Source organism: Anneissia japonica, unplaced genomic scaffold (assembly GCF_011630105.1).
Source record: "Anneissia japonica isolate Jap-2015-1 unplaced genomic scaffold, ASM1163010v1 scaffold11151_len745516_cov174, whole genome shotgun sequence".
Taxonomy (NCBI): domain Eukaryota; kingdom Metazoa; phylum Echinodermata; class Crinoidea; order Comatulida; family Comatulidae; genus Anneissia; species Anneissia japonica.
The window spans coordinates 339,365-362,711 of record NW_022744950.1 but is presented as its reverse complement, the minus strand read 5'-3'; the positions used below and the strand labels follow the sequence as shown (position 1 = coordinate 362,711).

General features: G+C 34.1%; 1 protein-coding gene across 1 annotated transcript in view; it reads left to right on the top strand.

The window, feature by feature from the left end:
* The first annotated feature begins 6,458 nt into the window (after positions 1-6,458).
* LOC117119741 (aryl hydrocarbon receptor repressor-like) overlaps positions 6,459-23,347 on the top strand; it is a 36,225-nt gene continuing 19,336 nt past the window's right edge. The window contains exons 1-2 of the mRNA XM_033264598.1: positions 6,459-6,957; positions 17,269-17,453. Coding sequence (XP_033120489.1) covers positions 6,893-6,957; positions 17,269-17,453 — 250 coding nt within the window. The 5' untranslated portion in view covers positions 6,459-6,892. The remainder of the gene's footprint in view (positions 6,958-17,268; positions 17,454-23,347) is intronic.

Sequence of the window (23,347 nt, the reverse complement as noted above, 5' to 3'; positions counted from 1 at the left end):
CTTTAAATCAGGGTGGGGCTGATGGGGGGGGGGGGGGTGAGAAAGTGTGGGTGCTCGATGATTAGGTGAAAGGGTGCTAGCTCGCAAAATAAGGTGATTTCCCTTTGAAACAACGTCATGTAAACAACAATGGGCAGTAATATATCGTCATTGTCACGTAAATGCACGCAGTGTGATTGTCCAAGTTTGTTGATTTGTTTATCCAAGTTAAAAACAATGCGCGCGAGGTAAACATGGCAACATTAACAAATGTTATTATATAAATATAAATTTTTATTTTTGAAATTATTAGTCTAGGGTCATGGAATCGTTTATTTTTAAATCAATACGTTTCGAGTGAAGGATCATAACTGTATAAATATAAATGTTGAAAACTAATAAGATAGGCACGTAACAATGATGATTTCTTTTTCTTTGTTTTTGTTCTGTATTTCATATAGGATTCTAATCCATATCAAAATATTTCATGTTCATCCATCTAATAGAAAGCTCTAACGTGACGTGATTGTTGTTACTTGTAAATAAACCAGTTTATCTTTTCAGGACATTTCAAATAGGCCTACGCATTACACACATATTAATCACATTATACTATTTGAAACCATATCAAATTATTTGATCATTAATAATAGAAAGCTCAATATTGAAAATAAGAATATTTGGTAACTAACATTGCAAAATTGGGAACACATAGAACTATTGTTGTTTTATTTCGATTTCTGCTGATTTCATATTATAAATAAATTGTATTTGCATTGCAAATTATTGCTATATGGAGTTCTTATTCTACTGTAACTGATTCCTATGTCCCTATTAATGGGACACTTTATTTTGGTCCCGAAGGTGTCCCCTTAATAGTGGTTCTGTGTTTTTTTAAACTGATCAACAAAGGTGGCGTCATATGTGCCCGCGACCAGCGACCGATAAAGGGAATGTCGCTGAAGCGAGCATAAGTGGGGGGGGGGGGAGGTGCTGTCGGCGATCCTCAAAATCAAAATGAAGACAATGTGTCACTATGGAGAAATAACTTTAGAGTGCCACGTCACTCTATGGTGTCACATAGTGTCACAATAATTTGTTGGTGATTCTTTAGGCTGACTAATATAAAACTGGTCAAACTGGCTTTCAAGCAACATCGAGGTCCGATTCTTTCCTCCGTGTCTATACTATTACTACTTTTACAATATCAAGTCAGCACACATTGGCCTACACACAACCATGCACATACGCACAACCACACACACACACACACACTGACACACACACCCACACAACCATATACACATCCACACAACCACACATAACACACAACTATGACACACCCACACGAAAAGGATATTTTAAAAGGATTATGTAAAATTGACTATCAAACAAGTGAAAAAAAAAAGAATTTTAAAATATTTGCAACTTTTTGGATTTATCAACAGTCCTTTCAAATGAATAGTTTACGGTATACGTCATGGAAATTTCAGTTCAGGTGTGTCTTCGCATTGGATAAAACTAAATCAAAATATACGTTACGCACAGGACACACAGAACACAAATTAAATGTCATTCCATACATTTTTGAAGTATGCAAATACAACACCACATTGGAACCTGAAACTTGGGGTAAATCGGGGTACTAGGAGTTTTCGCCGCCGAATGCCAGTTTGCCGACGAACGTTTGGCCGAAAACAGTTAACCGAAAGAACATTCACCGACACCGGAATTCGCTGACACCGAATTTCGCCGACTGGACGTTTCACCGACAACCAATTCGCCGACAATTTTTTGTTGTGATGTTGTGATTGATATTTCGTCGACAAATGTTTTGTTTTGTGGACTGGTAGTCATCATGGAAAATCGTTATACCTATACATACATGCAGACCCATTTTTAATATATAAATCATGCAATATAAGATTCTGCTAAAAATATTAAATATAGGCTTATAATAAACACATAGTACTACAAATCACAAGAGACTGTAATAATTAACACAATATAAGGGCAATTTTTGCTAAATTGGTACAAATTTAGATAAAAAGAAAGACAAGATACAATGTGATTTTATTGCAAATTTAAGGAAAATGGAAATGTACAATATAAGCCTACTTTAAAGTTATAATATTATAAATGTTTAAAATACACCAGAACACGACGTATTACAAAATATACAGTAAAGTTAAAATATACAATAGGGAGGACACATTACAATATTAATTGGTCGATATATTTAAATTATTCATTCACATATGAAAATTTAAAAAAATAGCAGCACAGACTGAATCACAATTTCAATGTATGGTACAAATTGGGCAAATCAATAAATTGGGTATAATAAATATATAAATGGGTATAGGCCTATATACAGTTCAATAAATGTGGAATTAATTTGTATACAAATTTAAAAAAGTGTAAATTGATTAAGTATACTGCTTATATACAATTAGATACAGAAAATGACAAATTAAAATATAATAAGGAAATGTAAGAAAGCACAATATTGTAATAAAATAGCTATTAAATAAGTCATATTAAAATATGGGCGGTGCACGAAAAAATGTATAGGGCATATGTATATGTCATAAATACCGTCTGAAACTTTTTTTGTGTTTTTGTTTGTTTTGTTTTGTTTTGTTTTGTTTTTTCTTTTTTGGAGGGGTATTTGTTCTGACTTTAGGCAATGTACTATCTCATTATTCATAGTTCTCCACCAATGAACACAACGAACGACTTCCAATATTTGCATGTTCAGCACAGTCTAGATATTCGTCGGCATAGAGTGACTTGCAGAATTTTCGTCATTTCTATACTCAGCACAATCCTGGTAAAGGAAGTCGAACCTGTACTGGTCCGGAGTACCCATCCCTCTTTCGTAAGTGTTGGGCCAGACTGTGCAATGCTTTGAGGGGATCACCACTACTCCTCACAGCGAGTCTGTTGATGACCTTCCCAGCATATGCCGGTTCCCATTTGTATTCTATAGGTAGAAAATTTATGATTTAAGCAGAAATTGCACTCTCAGACTTAAAATTTTATTATAATTTTCTTTTATCTCCATTTTTTTAAAGTTTGAACAATTTGCTTTTTATTTATTTATTTATTTTTTTGTTAAATATTTCGCACGGATGCTCCTCACATTGCACAGCCTTAGCTTCGAGGAGCCTCTAAAGGTATGAGAACATATGTCATATTTCATGATTTTATCATATATTGGGCATTTCGTGAGTCTGATGGGGTACAATATTGACAACAATAGAACAATCATTCAATTAATTGCAGTGATGTAAATCTAAAACGTATTCACGAAGTATGATGACGTGATTCAAAAACGTCCACATTATAAAATAATACAAAACAAAAACGTGCGTGCCGACATTTCAATTACTTTAGAAGTATGTTCAAAGTATTTCAGTGCATCCTAACATGGTACGAATGCATAAATGCCTGAATGAATGAGAATAGCCTTGAATATATTCTACAGATACGAAGATGTTCATGGTTTTTTTTTGTTTTGTTTTTTTTTTGTTAAAAAAAAAAGTTAAAAAGGATCCATAACTTTCAGTTTTGCGGCACCAATAGGTAAATTGTAATGGATATAATCAATAATTATGGCTGTAAAACCTAATAATTGAGGGGTCCTTGAAAATATAAGTAGGAATGTCTAAACTTAAAATTTTAGATCTATAGACATAGACCTATTGAACGGGCTCCCAATAGCCCCGGGGCCGCAGTGCTCTGCACTGCCCACACCATACGCCACTGGCTTTGAGTTAGTAAAATATTGATGATTTGTATTTGTCTTTAAAGTGGTCTCGAATTAGAGGGGTCGAGAATGTAAGGAGTCTCGAATTATTCGAGGGTGTGAACTTAAAAGAAACTCAATTCATGCGGAGGAATAGTTAATTTTTCTACCATTTTCACAATAAAATTTGTAACTTTTGTGGTCAAGCACTATCAAACATGGGTGCTGGTTTGGGCCCACTCATAAGTTCTCCTCTGTTATTGCAATGGTTCTATCTATGTAGAAAATTTATTATTTAAGCAGAAATTGCACTCTCAGACTTAAAATTTTATTATAATTTTCTTTTATCTCCATTTTTTTAAAAGTTTGAACAATTTGCTTTTTATTTATTTATTTTTTTTTTGTTGAATATATCGCACGGAGGCTCCTCACATTGCACAGCCTTAGCTTCGAGGAGCCTCTAAAGGTATGAGAACATACGTCATATTTCATGATTTTATCATATATTGGGCATTTCGTGAGGTACAATATTGACAACAATAGAACAATCATTCACTTAATTGCAGTGATGTAAATCTAAAACGTATTCACGAAGTATGATGACGTGATTCAAAAACGTGCACATTATAAAATAATACAAAACAAAAACGTGCGTGCCGACATTTCAATTACTTTAGAAGTATGTTCAAAGTATTTCAGTGCATCCTAACATGGTACGAATGCATAAATGCCTGAATGAATGAGAATAGCCTTGAATATATTCTACAGATACGAAGATGTTCATGGTTTTTTTTTGTTTTGTTTTTTTTTTGTTAAAAAAAAAAGTTAAAAAGGATCCATAACTTTCAGTTTTGCGGCACCAATAGGTAAATTGTAATGGATATAATCAATAATTATGGCTGTAAAACCTAATAATTGAGGGGTCCTTGAAAATATAAGTAGGAATGTCTAAACTTAAAATTTTAGATCTATAGACATAGACCTATTGAACGGGCTCCCAATAGCCCCGGGGCCGCAGTGCTCTGCACTGCCCACACCATACGCCACTGGCTTTGAGTTAGTAAAATATTGATGATTTGTATTTGTCTTTAAAGTGGTCTCGAATTAGAGGGGTCGAGAATGTAAGGAGTCTCGAATTATTCGAGGGTGTGAACTTAAAAGAAACTCAATTCATGCGGAGGAATAGTTAATTTTTCTACCATTTTCACAATAAAATTTGTAACTTTTGTGGTCAAGCACTATCAAACATGGGTGCTGGTTTGGGCCCACTCATAAGTTCTCCTCTGTTATTGCAATGGTTCTATTTTAAAAGCGTATGAGTATAAAAAAGGGGAATAGTGTTAAATAATAGAAAAAGGTCTACCACCACAGTTTACGGTGCGCAGCAATGTTTAAGAATAATGCATGTAGGACATAATTTTTCAACAAAAAAAGTATATTTTGGAGGGAAAACACTAGTATCGGCGCAAATAGATGGGGAACAAAACTCTGGGCCCTCAGTGGGAAATTGGAAAATAGAGAACACTATTTTTACAATCTTAGAGTGCCATTTCGGGGCATCTAGTGGTATCCTTTGTATCTTTTTAAAAAAGCAAATTTCTCAACTCAGTCCCAACCACGGTGGGGCTGTTGAATAGGCCTATTGGTCAACACACTATTAGTATTATACAAAAAAAAAAAAACCCCAAAAAACAAAACAAAAAACCGGAAGACTGACGTAGGCCTACGTGCAGCTGGTGAAGTTTGGGTTCGAGGCAAGACTGAATGGAATACAGTATTTACAAAAATGGTTAATAAACAATGTACTGTAGTTTCGATACAAGGTAGGCTTACGTCTGTCAAAAACCAAATCAAAAGCTCTTAGATGATGACACAGAAATCATAAATTATACTATCGTACGTAATATAAGTGTTTAAAAAGATTAAATTCAAACTTGGTCTCTGAAATTTAAAGTGCTTTATTGTCAGCTTCGGAAAATCAGTAGTGTTTTGGGGGATTTTTAGGTCTATATTGGAAAGTACCAACAGAGAAAATTTTATGTTTCATATTAAAGCAAAAACAACAATTTGAAATAGCTAAAAGGCGAGCGCGTCGTACCGCAGGGAAAGTGTAAAATGCCTTACTTTACTTACAAGCATGACTGTTGCTCAGAAATATTCTCTAACTCTGTTCCGTGCAATTAATGGTTTTAAATTTATAGTAATGAGAAGTGCAAATTTCGTTAAAATAATAGGCTCCCTTTGTTTCCCAGAGATTGTTGTAAAGAGCTCGATCCCACCCACATTTATCTGAATTGTCAAACAAAATTTAAATACAATATAAATCTTAATATATTTTATTTAATATTTTCTCACAAAAGACAGCTTTCAAAATAATTATCTTTATCCATGATATTTCCTTATTTATATTTATGTTTTATGTAAGAAAATAATCCAATTCAGCTTGGATGAAGCGTAAATAATATCTTCTCGTAATATATTTTATTGTGTAAAATTATGTATCTTGACGTTTCTCAAATGTTTCAAAATTTGAATTTACCACATTTTACCTGTATTTTATGTATATTCTGGAGTATCAATATTGTATATTTGCCTAAAAAGATGAGAAAAAAAAAATATATATATATTTTGTGTATTATTGTGTATTGGCCATGATCACACTGTGTAAAGTTTTGGTGGTGCGCCATCAACGAACATGCAGTTAGAAACCTCGACTACTGAATGAACAGCAGCTAAGATCTGCAGGCTAGCTCGCCCGCGCCCGCCCCTTTTGAGCTTGAGTAGCAGGGCTTGGAGAGAAAGAACGGTGTCGAGTTGCGACAACGAGATTGAAAACAGGTTTCGTAAGTTCGCCTGCATTTTATCAAGATTTTACAGAAAGCATCGCTTGACAGTTACAACTCAAATTGATTACGAATTTATTTGTGTTTTGGGAAGTTAAACTATCCATTATTTTACTCAGTAGTCTATGCAGAAGAGAGTGGTATTTGTTTTTATTTTGGAGCAAAAACACTTTAGCACACATATGTACGGCGTAAGCATAGCCTAGCCTAGGCTAGGCCGAAAGAAGCCTGGAAAGTCCTATATTGTCACTAGTTTAGCCTGTGAGGTTGTTTCATTTGTTTGCCGCTGGATTTATAAAATTGTAATTTTAAAATTCAAATGCAGTCTGTCCAGCCTAATATGTCAATGTACGCAGGGAGGAGGCGCCGACGGCCTGTCAAAAGGTAAGTTAGTTTTTTATTTGTACAAATTCATTTAGGCCTAGGGGCCTAGGCCTTATAGGCCTAGCCTATATGCAATCAATGCCATCATCTCATTCTACTAATGAAGGCTAGGCCTAGCTTAGCGTAGGCTAGGCCCACTAAGCTAGACTTAGCCTTATTTAGCCTATGATAATGTATACTAGGCGGGTATATTTATACGGCCTACTACTTAGAGCCTATGCTTGTGGCCAGCTGGGGCCAGGCACTAAACTTTAGAAAGCCTAGGCTAAGTAAGGCCCTATATATAAACCTACAATAGCCTAGGCCTAGTAGGTGTTAACTTACAACCTACTAATCATATGGTGATATCCATCAGCACTGTTTTCCATGAGACAATTGATAATAAATACTACATAGTAGTAACATGCAAATATTTAATGGATTTGCGGAAGATGGGTTATTTTCCAGGGGATTCTTGCTTGCTTGTGGTAGACTCCAAGACTTACTGGAAACTTGGGATCCCTGCGTAATGAAATGTTCCCCCAAAATGATCTCGGGCCATTAAAAAAGAATTTTTTATTTATATATGGTGAAAAGTTACACTTTTTTAAGCGTACATTAAATATGTTATCCATGTAAAATGTGTACAGTAAGTTTGTTAATCAGTATTTACTATTAATTAAAACAAAATAATTAACATAAATAAGTTTTATAAGACCCTTTGTTTAGTTGTTTTGAACTTATAAAGTGCAGTGAAAATCACATGCCATGATCAGGTGCAGCTGTAGTGAGGCAAAGGACCATGTGCACTGTTTCACAAATACTGGTAAAAATATAAAATCATTGATGCTAGTCGTTTTATACCTTAGGCCAACTGATGAGAATGCATTTCTTACTAAATTTCTTCAAAGTATAAACATAACAAGAAATCAGTCTAGTTACTTTGTGGATAAGTTGGTGAAATATCCATAATTTATGTTGTGCATACATTTTTAGACAGGTTTTATGTGCATGTTATTCTGTTGAAAAGCTAGGTCAACATTTCCTTAATGATAGAATCTGCCTCTGACTGTGATCGGAATAGTACCTACTTCTGTACTATAGTGACACTAATTATGTCTGGGTATTAAAATACTTAGTGGATTAATACAATGTTCAACACTATTGCTCAATTATAAGAGAGTGTAAACACAGCGAAGTATATGAGTATTACGGGGATTCCCCCATAGTGTGTGTTTCGTTGCGCGTTTGATCTGTGTCCAGTGTTCTAATATCTTAAGGCAGTACAACTAAGTTTGACCTGTTTCCTAGCCTTAAAAAAACTTATTTCAATCATTTTTATGTTTAAAATGTTAGTGGTTTAAACTGACAAAAAGTTAATGCACACTGGCCTAATTTTTAGAACAAAGTTGGAGTGGCTTATAGTTTATACTGTACACCAGTGACAGAAAACACAACATGTCTCACCCTCAGTTAATGTTGTTGTTTACACCAGAATGTACAGCTTCTACTCTGGAAATTATTACTAATAAATTGTAAGAGTAATTCAGAACAAACATAAAATACCTCTCTTCTTACAGTAATACAAGATGTGCCAATAATCAGGTTTTGTGCCACAGGTCTGAAAGTAGCAAGAGAAACTTACGCATTAAAACACCTAAAAGAGACGAAGGCCTATCATGAAACGTACTATACAGTACCTCACTGATGCGGTTGTGTTAAACACTTGTACTGTATCTTACAAAATCATTACTAATTGCCAATGGCGGAATGTTGGCATCTCTGTGTATATACTGCCATTAATACATAAACATGGTAATGTTTGTTAAACAACATTAGCTTGCTCTGAGTCCAGGGAATATCGTCAACAATAATTGGCAAATTTGCAAAAAGAAGTTAAATGCTTTTATTATTATGGAGGATTGAATAATGTATGGAATATGGTTATGCCTGAAAAAACAAAGTACAGTAACCTTCAACAATTTCAAGTTCAGTTGAAATGTACATTGACCCTTTTGAGCTGATAATAATGGGGAAAAAAAGAATGATGTCTATCAGCCAAAGAAGATTCAGTTTTCAAATAAAATTGTAACAATTTGATGTCATTGATCTCAGATAAATAATTGCACCTGTAGTGTTATAAAGGAAATGTTAAAAATGGTTTTAAAAAATTAAAATTTGTTTTCTTTAAAAAACTAGTAATCGAATTAAATTTTCATTTAACTGTTTAAAAGAGAGCTTTACAAAAGAATGAAGGCTTTTCTGAATATTGGTTATGGTTATGATTAGGCCTATCAAAAGCAGTCAAGCTTGTATCTAGCCTATTTTTGGAAGTTCACATTTTGACATCTCGAATTAAAACCAAAGTCCGCTTGCAGGTTGCATTGCTAACCGTGACATGTTGAATTTTTCGCATTTGTGACTTCATTGGATTGGCAATAATAATTGCTTAAAATCATAGTATGAAGCATTTGAAATACAGTATACAGTGTAGGCATCATTTTTCAGTAGATGCGTTTAAGCCATTCATCCCTCCTACAGTATGTATGCTTATTAAAAAACAGGGAATTGTCACCTGCTGTACTACTACCCAACACGTCGCTAGGGAGGCACTGATATCATTGCATCTTCTGCCGGTCCACTGGGACGTAGACTAATATTCCAGTTACTCGACAACCAAGAATTAAGTTACATTGCATTTCACATTGTACTGTACTTTTTCTCTTCATCATAAATATTCTTGGAGTGAATTACGGGTTGCCCCACATTTTGTTGAGGTCATAGATGCCATGCACATTTTTTTTTGACGAGCACAGGGAGCATGAATTTGAAATTAAGGACTTAAATTCATAATCATGTACGCTGCAAACCAAACATGAAATGAACATTAGCAACTTGTAAACGCTGAGTATTACATCATACAGTATTTCAAATCCCAGCATTCATTTGCAATCCCAAAATAATTTAATTAGTTTATAATTATTGCATATGTTCAGTGGTTTAGTGACACATTTTACCAGGTACAAAAGGCACCCGAAGCTCCTACCTGCTAGCCCTACTAGCATACAGCGTCAGTTGAAAAGTGCTAACATTTTCAAGGAAATGGCAGTCTGTGTTTATTATTAACACGTTCACTGCCATGACGAGTATACTCAGGTATACTTAATGGACTGGCAGTTTGGGGAAGATATGCTAGATGATATCTTCCATATAACGTATCTTTGTCATGTTATGTTGCCGGTAGTACAAAGGAATGCATGCGTTGGGGGAGGGGTGCCCTTTGAACATATAGGCCTACCAACCCATGTAAAAAGCGGACAAGAAAATTAGGACCTGGCATGGCAGAGGCAATAAAAACTACAGTCCCATTGCCAGCAATGAGTTTATTTGTTCCCTAATAATATTTTTCTGCCAATTTATTAAGACACACTATTTTGATGATGTGACTATCAAATTAAAAAAAAACACTGTAGGCCTACTTGGTTTGGCTCACGAGACCCCAAAAAAGGAGGTGGGTGGCCTGGCAATCAGCGTGTAAAAGTCTTCCTTTCATGACTCATAGAAGAATTCTACATCCCTCTACAGCTTTATATTTCTTACAGAACCATTATAAATTTGCCTACAGTAGACTATTATACAGTAAGCATAGATGTTTACAGGTGAACCTTCGTATAGTAAGTATACAGTCTCTTGAAGTCGATACTTAATTAGCACCACACCAGACCACTGAGCATTCAAATTTGAAGTAACAAATTGAAGTTTAACAATCAAAATTGGAAAGAAACAAGCATATACCATACCATATTGCTGTTATTGTTCCACCAGTAATTCTAATTTAGTGTGAAATTGTGAATATTTTGAAGATTGAATCACCCAGAGCCCTTTTCCCTATCTATTACCCATTACACAACAAGCTTATTTTCTATTGTTGGTTTACAAGATGTTATTGTTAATGTTAGGTAGATGCTATAAAGTTGGCTCGTCCAAGGTAATTTCTTATTATCATACATGTATGGTTTATGCATAAATTTACCTGATTTTTATGTATAAATTTCAACAAATTTTGTCATTACAATTTACTGACAGTAATTGTTCAATGTAATTAAAAGTAATTTTTAAATGATTTGAGTTTAAACTTGTATGCTGATTTTAATTATCAGTTTGAAGTGTTATCCCAGCAAGTTTTGTGTTTAATTGAAACTCCATACTGTAGCATATGGAATACAATGATTATGATATTCGTGTTGCAGTTGACAGGTAGAATTAAGTGGACAGTAAACACAGGCATTCCAGCATGTTGCCTTTGCTTATCCTATATCTATCCTTTGAAATATAAATATCCTGAAATCTCTATTTCCTGATTAGTTTTGAATCATGCATCTGTTAACCCCCTCCCCAATGAATATTCTGCTTGTTATAAAAAAAAACACTGTTAAATTTGAAGTTCTGTAATATGGCCAGTGTTTTTTATAGCTTTGTAATTATCATATTTTGTATTGCAGTACTGTATTCTAAGTCATGTTTTTTATATGTAAAAAGCACTTTAAATTTGGAATTTTTAGCTGTACAGTAGATTTGATCTGTGTTCAAATTCTGCTGAACACCAAGATAGAATTTTTACTTACATACTAATTTAATATGTTTTTCTATCATGTGTATTCAGGCCTGAAATAAGAAACTTGATCTGGTGTTGGGCATATCTCAGTCAATTTGGCTGGAGTCCAGAAGCCAACTAGGCCCTGGAGTTTGAAATGCTCTGAATGAGCATTGCTGAAATCAGCCATTTTAAATTTATTAAGCTGTAGCTTTTATTTACTTACCTAGGACAAGACAATTTTTATCATTGCCCGTTTAAACAGATGATTTAATTAATAACTATCATTTTTTGCAGAACGTTGAAATTAAGTGGCAATCAATTTACACCTAAAATATATATTTAAAAAAATCTGTGGAAATTTTTCCTTGAAAGTTAATAATATTCCTTTTTGGAAAAGTAATTTAATGGTTTTATTAGTGTTTTTTTAAATACAGTAGTTTTATCTTTACCACAGACAAATGTGATTATAAACAAACACATTACAGTGATGATCAATAAAAACAAAATTATAAAATTGCCACAATGAAACCTTTACAGAATTAACTAAACATCAGATTTAAACCCAGGCTCTGGAGAAGAATATGATACAGATGAGATTTTTGAATGTAAAAAACTGGGGGAAAATGGACATGACCACCTTTTTCTCCCTAGTTTTATATTCAAGATATTATTTCCACTTAAGCCTGGCTTTTATACAAAGAAAAATTTTGACTCTGTACAACAGTTGTTTGCATCGGCCTGTGAATTTCCAATGTTTGAACTTTCATTGCTGTAATACCAAAAACATCTAGGGGATTGGCTTGTTTTGAGGTGCTGAAGAATCCTATGGCAACAGGCTTGGATTGGGGAATTGCTTAACTAGATGATGATAAAGATATGACTGAGTGACCTTGTAGCAGTTGACATAATGTAGGACTTTCTAATGGAAAATGAATGTTTTGCCTTAGGGTTGATTATGTAACTAAACTAGTGATAACTCAGTATCTCATGAGAAAAGGTTTTTGCATAATCTAAAGGTGGTTAAATTTTCGCTTATACTGTAATAAGGAATGGAATGTTCAAAATATTATGGAGTATGAATGCTAAATAATAATAATAATAGTGTAGTTTTATATAGCGCACATATCCATCTAATGTAAGATGCTCAGGGCACTTGAAATGTGGACTAGGGACCCGATCAATGACTTTCTTCGCCCCTAAGGGTCCCTTTGTGTCTATGCTACCCGGTAACCCGGTACCAGCAACTCTCGTCGTCCACCACAGGGGCTGTCTGTTCCAGTACACCGGGGTATCCCCCTACTCATCTCAAAGGATGTACTGGGTTCTTTATAGTGCACACAAGCCATTGTAGGCCTATACACTGGGCCTACGATTTATAGTCCTTATCCGAGAAGACTTCTACCACCAGAACTATAGGCGAGCGTGCCGTTCGAATCAGTGCCGATATTATGGCTATAGCTTGCGGCCCCCCTACTAACGGCTCGGCCATTTGACTCACTCAAATGTTCTTATGATACAAGATTCAAGATTTCTTTTATTATATGTTTACAAGTTCATTAATCATATGAAATTCATTTTCCAAAGACTGATGATGAAAAGATTTAATACCCTTTGCAATGGATAAAAATAGTTGAAATACATTTTTAAAAATATTTTTTACAGTTAGAAAATTGATTGTGCCTATTAATGCATCTAGGCAGAGGAGAAAAATATAACTAAGTTTTTATTTGATGAATAATAAAAACAATTTGAGTGCTTGCGATGGAAATTAATTGAGACTGCACTTTTGGACCTATCCTTGAAATTCCATCACCACGTCTAAAGAAAGCGCTAAGTACCGGTAATCAATGTTTGTAAATGTTTATTTAGTTATTATTCAGTTAATATTTTTTCATATATTAGGCCAATTAAGACAAAAAATGTACAGTAGTTTCTCGTCCTAATAATTTAAAAAAAGGAATATATGAGGGCACTTTATTTTTTTACCCTGAGATGGCAAATCCAAGATGGTCAATAGGAAACAGCTACCAATTTCTAAGTCCCCGGTTCAATTCCTATCGCTGCCTCTCCTTGTGTTTCAGCTAGAGGGCTTAAATACAAGTTACTAGCGCACCGTCTTTCGGATGAGACGTTTAAGCCGTTGGTCCCGTGTGCATTAAGGCCCATGTGCACGTTAAAGAATGCAGTGCACTCTTCGGAAAAGAGTAGGGGATTGTCTCCCGGTGTACTGCCCAATCACCACCAGAAGGTCCACACTGGAAATAAGTCTTCTTCTAGATTTTCGTGGGCTATCCTTGGTGTTTACACCGAATAAATCCAATCCAATCCAATCCAATTTCTCACTTTTGAAAATTAAAAAAAAAAAAAAAAGTAGTAAGGCAAAGAAAATAGATGCGCGAGGGGACGAGAAACTAGTAATTTTTTTTAATTGGCCTTATTCAGTTAATATTTTTTCATATATTACAATCAGTACTTGTCGCACAGATCATCTTAAGTTTATTCACTCTTTTTCTCGAACTAGTTGTTTTCATATTACAGTGTTTAGTACTTTTCCACAAGTTTGAATACTATCCCTTCCGAAATTCAGAACTTTTTGCCAATTAATTAAATTGGTTTCTTGATCATTTTAAACCTCACTTGGGTGCAGTCCTCGGTGTTAAATAAAAAATTCACTTTGGCCCGCCGATCCATTTTTATGCCCACCCCTGTTTAAAGTATATTTTAATTAGAGAATTTAAAATTTAATGTCCTAAATCAATGTAAATTTATAGAATTGAAATGGTGTTCAGGGACCACCTTTGATAGTAATTCGGTTTACTTTTTTTAATCCCTTCTTAGTATTGCTTTTAATTGTAATATTTGTTTTGTTTGTTCTTGCTTGTCTTATGAGAGAAAAATAAATTAAATGAATTGAAAGTTTAGTAAATTATGACTTTGTTTCTTGCAAGAAACAAATAAATTATATTTACTGCAAGAGATATCTTACCAGGTGGAACGAGGAGAATATTTCACAATGCACTATTGGGACAAAAATAAAATTTATTTTTATTTAAAATTATAATTATCTGCTGGCTCAAATAACAAGGTATAAAAACAAAAGTGTTACCCAACAGCAACAAGCTTTGTCAGGTGATTAGAAAAGAAATTGGAATACCGGTATCGGTCCTTATAATTAATAATGTAGACAAAGGGGGATTAAAAGGGAGTATATTATTGTACCCAAATTGTCTTTTTAATTAAAGGACTGAAATTCCAATTTCCTCTTTTTCACATGACAAAGCTATATTTAATAGGGCTTGAGCAAGCTTGTGTTTTATTTTTTGATGTTTGTCAAAGATATCCTTTTTAGTGTATGCCTACCTGAAGCTTGTTTTAATTTGACTATGTATGGCCAGGCCATAGAAAAACAAGAATTGATTGGCCCAACCCTCAAGACTTCTTGGATATTTAAAAAAGTTGTATATTTTTTTATACAAATATATGTGAAATATACTCATTTGCATGTCCATCTTGTTGGTTTCAGCTAACACCTAAAACCACAGATTTATATTGACAACTGTCCGTTGGCTTGCATTGATAAACCTGACATCCTGCAGGGGTCAAAATTGAGGCCCATGTATTTCCTTGTCTACAATAATTTATGCTCATTGAGTTTTAAAAATCATTCTGTAATAGTATATATGTCAGCTTACATGTCAATCATTTGAGGCTAAAAATAATTGGGTAGCATGTGTTTGTGAAGTGTTGTGGTAAAATTGTATCCATCAATATTGCTCATCTTTTCAACATCCATATTTTTCTCCAGTCAGGTCAATTTTACTGGTGCCATTTAATAAGTACAAATAATAATAACACAACACGCACAAGTAATGGGAATCATTTGGGTGGCGTATAGAGGCGACATAATTTTGCGTGTATGGGGGTATGTGGCTGGATTTTTTACATGGCCATCTTCATTCATTCATTCTTCTTTTAATATTACTAACTAATATTTGTAAACCATCTTTTGTTCCATCCTATATAATATTAATTTTTTTTCATCTGAATATTTTTGCTGTTGCTACAATGCTAGGCACATTGAAATTGATAACTCGAGGCGATATTACATTTGCACTAGATTTATTATTAATATTTATTAATAAATAAATTACCAGCACAAAATAATATATTAGGTAGGAAGACATGTAAACAAATGATTGGGTATCTTGAATAGAAGTAATTTACCATTACAACAGCTTCTATGAATTGCTACTTCAAATTTATTATGAAAATACAATAAAGTAGTTCCTTTGTGAATATCACCTAAGGACAGAACAGGTTTGTTATGAATCATTACCCATTCATTACCGTTGAAAGATCCCTCAGCTTCTTACAATAGTACATTGCCTACTGTGTCGTCTGTGGGTAATCATAGCGAAATGTTTTCTGGTGACCGCAGCGCCAGAAGTTCAACTTTTATTCTCAGTTAAAACAAGTTATGTTACTTGATGATATAGTTAATTACTGTTGGTCACATCCAAGAAAATGACCACACAGTCTTAACTACTATTTGTTTTTTTTATTCGAAAATTTTAATAGGATTCTGTAGGAAACTGTTAAGCAAAGAACTCTCTGTGTCGTACGACCGTCGAACGATGAATCCAACTGCACACTCTCTGTGAGCATTAGTCGACGCAACGCTGCCTGCTGATTGTCTGTGGCATTCTGAACACATCGTCATTAAAGACGATCCCTTGCTTGCGCGTTGTCGCGTTGTGTTCTTCATAGAATCGCGTGCATTCATAATGACTAAATGGAACAATGATAGTGCGTAAAGTAGATGGCAAGAAAATCCAATACGATAAATAGTGTTTTAAAAATCATTACATTCTCTGCATTCTAAATTACAATAACATATAGAATGCAGGGTTTTAGCTACAAAGCTAAGGGTGGGTGGTAGACTTTTTAAGGGTGGGTGGGTGATGACATTTGGTATACTTTAAATAATAAGACTGAATTTTAAGGATGGGCAAGGGGGTTAATAAAGGTGGGTGGAGGGCCATGAAATTGGTTTTAGACTGGGGGGAGGGGATGGAAAATTTAAAGGATGGGTGGCTGCCCTGGCTGCCACATTTACCCACCATAACTACATCCCTTAGAATGAAAGTTAATCTGAATAAGAGGGAGGCCATGATTTGAAATTTCAACCTTTATTGGGTTATATTCAGGAATGAGAATACTGTACATGAGGAGACAGTGTAATACAAAAAATGCCCTGTAGGTTAGTTATACTTTGTTATTCTAGAGATACTATAGCCTAGTATCAAAGTTGGCTGAACTCAAGCTGGGGGCTGATCCAAGTGCAAAAATCCAGCAGCAGTTGAAGGCTTATAGTAACTCTTTTCCAACATCGCAAGATTTGGCGCCAGTATTTCTATAGTATAAGCAACCCTTCTGGTCATGTTCCCAAGTTCAGTTTTCATGTGATTTAGATTTCAGTTTAAAGGTGTCACACTCTAAAGAAGCCATGCTTTTTCCTATGTTCCTTTTGTTCTGTACATTGCTCGCTGATAAAATTGATATGATATAGTATCATATATAATTACAATATGATGATTAGGTTCATGAATTGCTGAAATTATGAACACATCCCGAAAGATGGTGTTGCAGTGACTATTAAAATTGATGAACAGATGAACGTTTGTAATAGTTTATAAGTTAAATAAGTTTGGAATGCTTTTTTTTTTTCTCTATAGGCTGACTGCAACGACTGGTGAAGTAAAAACCAACCCTAGCAAACGTCATCGAGATCGTCTAAACACAGAGCTAGATACGCTGGCTAGCCTCTTACCATTAGATGAAGAAACTGTATCTAAACTTGATAAGTTATCAATATTGAGACTGTGTGTGAGCTATCTACGGAACAAGAGCTATTTTAAAGGTAAGACGTTCTGTTCAGGTGTATGGTAGGAGGAGCTTTACTGCTGAAAATACAATTGAGGGTGTTTATTATTGGGAGTTCATCAGTGAGTAACTAGTGTGACTAGACTTGTGCAACTCTGCCCAACACACTGAATCAAGTATTGACTAGATTGCTTCCATTTATTTTTTTAGCTTTTTTTTTTATAGGTACTTGTTGTCAGTCTTAAACCAAATTCCTAATTCTGATTGGATGTTACTGTATGATTATGATTATGACAGTAACATCCATTCAAGAATTAGGAATTTGTTTAAGACTAGTTTTCTAATAGCCACTGCCTATATTAGACAAATATCTGATTTGCCCATGCGATGGGTGTTATAACATCATGCCCATATATGGAAAAATCACAGACGTTTGTCATAGAAGACTTAAGAGCATGAATAGAACATTTAGTCGAATTTTCCTGATTTTATCCAGATGTTTCAATAATAATAATGATTGATTATAATTTATTAATTTATAGTGGCATTCTAAAGCGCCATCATATTGCATAACACAAAAAGCGCAAGCATATTATTAAACATAGTGAACTGCCGTCTAAGTATCTTTTTTGTCATGGTTTGGTAGCAGTGAAGTGTCTAGGGGGATGCGTGGGAGGGAAATGTCTCCAAAACAAGCTTGCGGCGCGCCACACCCACTGGAAGTGTCCAAACCTAATCTAGCGTACCCTCACTGTGTACAGTAAGAATGGCACCGGAAAAAATGGCCCAGGAAAAAATGGCCCCGGAAAAAATGGCCCCGGTAAAAATTGCCCAGGTAAAAATTGCCCAAATGACAGGTAGGTAAAAATGGCCCCAATAATAAAATTTTGTATTAAAACTGATTTTTTAAAAATCATTATATGAATTTTTTTTAACTGAAATAATTTAGTTTTTAAAAAGGAATCTAACATCAAATAAATTGCCATTTACATTTTACTTTTTGCAGGAATTACATATTCAATGATTAAATATTCAAAGATAAAAAAAAGCCATGACTAACACTTTTTATTAACTTTTTCTACTATCAAAAAATGTTATTCAATGGCCATTGTTTTCCGATAATCTCTCAGTACATTATTCGCATCTGTTGTGTAACTGTATTATAAGATTAAAAAAAAAAATACCATTTCTATTACTGAATTTTTTCATTAGGGCCATTTTTACCTACTTATCATTTGGGGCCATTTTTACTGGGGCCATTTTTACCGGGGCCATTTTTTCCTAGGCCATTTTTTCCGGGACCATTTTTACCTACATTCCACACACAGGCTTTGTGTTAGACCTACATGTGAACTTGACTATACGGAAAGTATAAGACAAGTTTAATAAGCTGTCAAATTGCAACTTAGCATTATTATCTGAATGAACTCGTAAACAATCGTATTAGGGACATGGACTTACAGTATTGTTAGAACGTGAAGAAATAGTGTATACAGTTAGTTAATGAAAAACAATATTGCATTATTTTGGTATATCATGTAGTCTATTATGGGACTTTTTTCAGTGGTTTATAGCTAGTTTCCTGGATTAAGTAAGCTCGTATAAGAGACAGATTAAGCTTTTGTCTTGCCGTCGTCGGTACGGCAGTAGTAAACGGGCTGCGGTTGCATAGTGAAACTCTATTTACTCTTGAACTCTGAGGGACTCTCTTGGAAATTTCACTGAAAGCATAAAAAATAAAAATTTGAATTCTATAAAAGGGATCAACTTATAAAAATGTATTGTTAAAAAATAAACATTTTTAGATAATTGAATGTTATTAATTTACTCTCAATTCATTGTTACCATTTGATTACACCCTGAAGTTCAGAATTAAATAATTGTTAGTTTTATTAGTATTTCAATAAATATCAGATTGCCTAAACCACAAAAATGAAAATTTTATTATGTTTTTCAAACTATTCACTTCTTTACAACGGCAGGTGTACTAACAAGGCAAAATGGTTTTCTTTTAATTCAAAACTCTTTCACAGAGTACAGCAGGTTGACGGAGCAATGTATGTTATAAAAAAAGTGTTGTTTAATTTAGCATCATATGTTTTGAATTTAATGTAGATTGCAGTAAAAGCTACTTAGCTGAAATGTGATATCACTTGAAGAACAATGTAGCCTTTATCTAGTCTAAGGAGGTGACTCAGCTTAGAGAGGATTAGTGTTTTTTATTTCAATGTATCAATGCTAGAGTGGGATGCTTAATACTATTCTTATTTCTGTGTTAAAGCTTTAAGTGATGATATTTTCAACTTATTCGCAGCTTATGAATGTTGTATAGGATTTAGTGGAGTACCATACTTCGCTTGTTTGTCGACTGGACTAGTTTGTACTATGTGTTTACGGAACTCTTGATGTGGACAAGTCCTTGTGTAAAGGACTGTATTCAATGATATGCCCTAATAGTCTGGTTTATTTACTTGTTCGTGAAGTGCATCACTCTCTTAATCCAAAAAGGCAGAAGAACATTACCTTACTTCCTCTGGTGTAAGCCCACTCGCTTGAACAAATTTTGTTGGTGGAATGGTCTTACACTTTTTCTTATAACATATTTTAAAAGGACACTGAGACTGAAATTTCTTAAAAATAAGAACAAATTGAGGCTGAGGTAAAATTTCAAATGGGATTTTTATTAAAAAAAAACATAAAAAAACCAATAAAATACCTGTAAATTCTTTTGGTCGTACCTGTACCTTAGGTGCTGTAAAAATAAGTACATTGAGGATGGGCAAAATGTTACTGGTTCTTATAAAAAAAAAAAAAAAAGTTCCATTATGAACCAATTAACATCTCGACGAGATTTGATTGACAGATAAACTGACTAATCAGCGAGCGTCATTTAGTCACGTGATCAAAAACTTTTTCTTGGACATTTAAATTACCTTAGACAGCTGGTTGTCAACGTGAAACATAAGTGAGCCTAGGCCTAGATGTCTATGCTTAGTTATAGATACCCAGATTTACACAAGCAGTGCGCATCAGTGGTGACTTGGCCTTTGCCAACATCGAGGTTGACTGAATGCGACTTTTCCCTCTTCCTTTGGGAGCGAAATACAGAGGCTTTTTACAACAATTTCCCCGCCTGTTCCATGAAATAGATTAACACTATGAATATATGATTAATTTACATACCGCCTACCCTGAATTCTCTTTCTTTAAGATAGCAAAGAAAATTTTCGCCAACTCGGTAAGTCTAGCTGCCTTTGTCTAAGGTTTTCGTGACTTTGTGTGCGGGGCTTCGCGTCCTTGTCGACATGTCAATTGGTAAGTCATGGATTCATTGGTAGACATTTGCTTTAACTTAACCTGCTGGTATTTCCTAACCACAGACTGCTTGTGCACTAGTTTCACACGGCCTATTCGTGTGGTTACGCAGCCTACACATAGGCCTACCTGTACAGTAGAGTGCCGGGTTTGGCATATCACGTCTACAGACATGGATAGGGTTGACCATTAGAAATTTTTTAAGTGCCACCAGATTCTCATTATGCAGCCTATCAACACTTCAGGTTAAACGTTAACAGTAAATGTATTTATTTGATCTTGTCGCCTTTACATACCACATGCTAAATTATATACAAACTACTACATGCAAAAAGATTTTGTTATGAAAAAAAAAAAATTGAATTTACATTATGCTAACATACTTTTTCAGATGTGAAAAAACAAGTTTTCATGTGTGTTTCATGCTTCTGGTGTTCACATTATGATTCAGTGTAGTTGAAAGGAATGTTGATAATTTCTGATTTCTGAATTTTTTTCCATTTGTTCTATTTCTGTTTTTTTATTTTTCTTTTCTTCTATTTTGAAAGAAGGGTTATACCACCATGATATTTGAACATTAAATTTCACATGAAAGTGAAACAAGTTATCAACTGTCAATCCAACAAAGATCAAAACAGTTTCCACTTTAATGTCTAATTAAGAAGTTGATTACTGTACTACCCGACAGTTTAAAAGATTTTCAAATAAATTCTTATGACCAAATTAAGTTAAGTCCAAACAAAGCAAAGTCATTAACAAAGTTTATTGAAACCTTAACGCAGGTATTTTATAATTTGACAACTTTTAAAAAAAGTAGTGTACCTAGATGATAGTAATAATAATTAAGGATAGTACTTTTTAGGTTTAATAGGTACTGTAGTTGTAAAATGTTCATAAAACTTGAGTTTAAGGAAGGTTTGGCCAAGTGTGCTCCTTGACCTTCTAGCAAGAATTGTTGACCCTGACTTGCATAATGATTCCCACACATTTTTATACATCCCTTAGTAGTTATTACTTCCTCATGTTTTATAAGCTGTTATAAACCCTTTTCCATGTTTTAGAGCTTTGAGAACAACCTGCTGTTTTTTATTTGAACAAAAGGCAATATGATAGGCAATACTCAGGTTAAAATGGTGTACGGTAAGAATGGCCCCGGAAAAAATGCTATCCTGTCTATTCTTTGTTGTCTCTGTTCCATCAAATGTGACATTTTCCCCAAAAACTATCATTATTGTGGAGGATTCCCATACAAAGGTACTCTATAATTTGTTTCATTTATGATTTAATGATCATAAAAATAGTTAGGCTATATATTTGTTTACCTGTTTGCCATTCTTAAATAAAAAATACATTTTCCAAAAAAAAAAAAAGAGTTGTTGATAGCCCAAACCAATGCACAGTACAGTACTTTACTTTAGAGGCAAATTCATGAATTGAAAATTGAATGAGACCAGAGAAGGGCTTTCTACAGTATATAGTGTTCAGACCACCTTACTACCTCCCCTCCCACCAAGGAGGGAGAAGGGGAAAGTTACCTATCCCCGCTTCCTTATATCTGTTCCTGTATTTGAATTCACAGTATAGAGATCAATCAATAGATCATTTTAAAGAAAGCTTAGAACTACTTTTTTTTTTTTTTAATATCTCAATTGATACAAAGTGGTGAGGCAATTGCCAAGGTTTATATTGAATGTTGTATCATGGAGCTGGGGTTGTACAGTAGCTGTTTGCTGTAATATTGATTATCTTGACCCTTATACTATCTGAAGTTCAAGGTTATAGAAACATGCTAAGTACAACAAGCAGGCAGGTAGGCTGCTAGACAGTCCAGCTGATGAGATTAATAATTAAGTGCAATTACTCCATAGAAAGCTAAAACGAAGTTATCAACTTATCAGCAAGAATTTTAATCAAGAACGAGTTATGTATTTCTAATAATCTTCATAATGAGAGGCTTCTCTTAATTTATTCGTGAATTAGAGATGATGGCTGTGCGGCATGTACAGTAAATGAGAGGTAAGACAAGTGAATGTAGAAAAGAGGGAAATGAATTTAGGCCAAATAAAAAAAATTAATAGTTTCTAATCCCCTCGCGCATCCATTTTCTCTGCCTCACAAATTTTATTTTTTTTTATTTACTTTATTTTTACTAAAATCTGGCTAACTCACATCAGTAAAATTCCTCTCTGGATCGTTTGTGGTTGGGGATACATATGGTATGAATCAGTCTAGTGCTTCGTTTATTTGCTTTCAATGATCGACCATCTTGGATTTGCCATCTCAGAATAAAAAAAAAGTTCTCCCATTCTTTTTTTTCAAAATATTAGGACGAGAAACTACTTGTTTAAGTTAATTCATTTCAATTCAACTTTTATTTTGGATCAGTTTCCATAGAAAAAACAATCACATGTGAATAAGAAGGCCTAGCAACTTTAATAATTTAATGTTTTATTGTAAAACAGTGGAAGCGGTTTGGAGCAGTGGAAGCGGTTTGGAGCAGTGGAAATACAGACTTTTCTAGACTCTTAACCTATTACCTGTATAGTGGGACAATATAACAACTGAAAGCTAAAACTAAAACTGTAATATAAATAGATAAAAAGTAACTATCAGAAA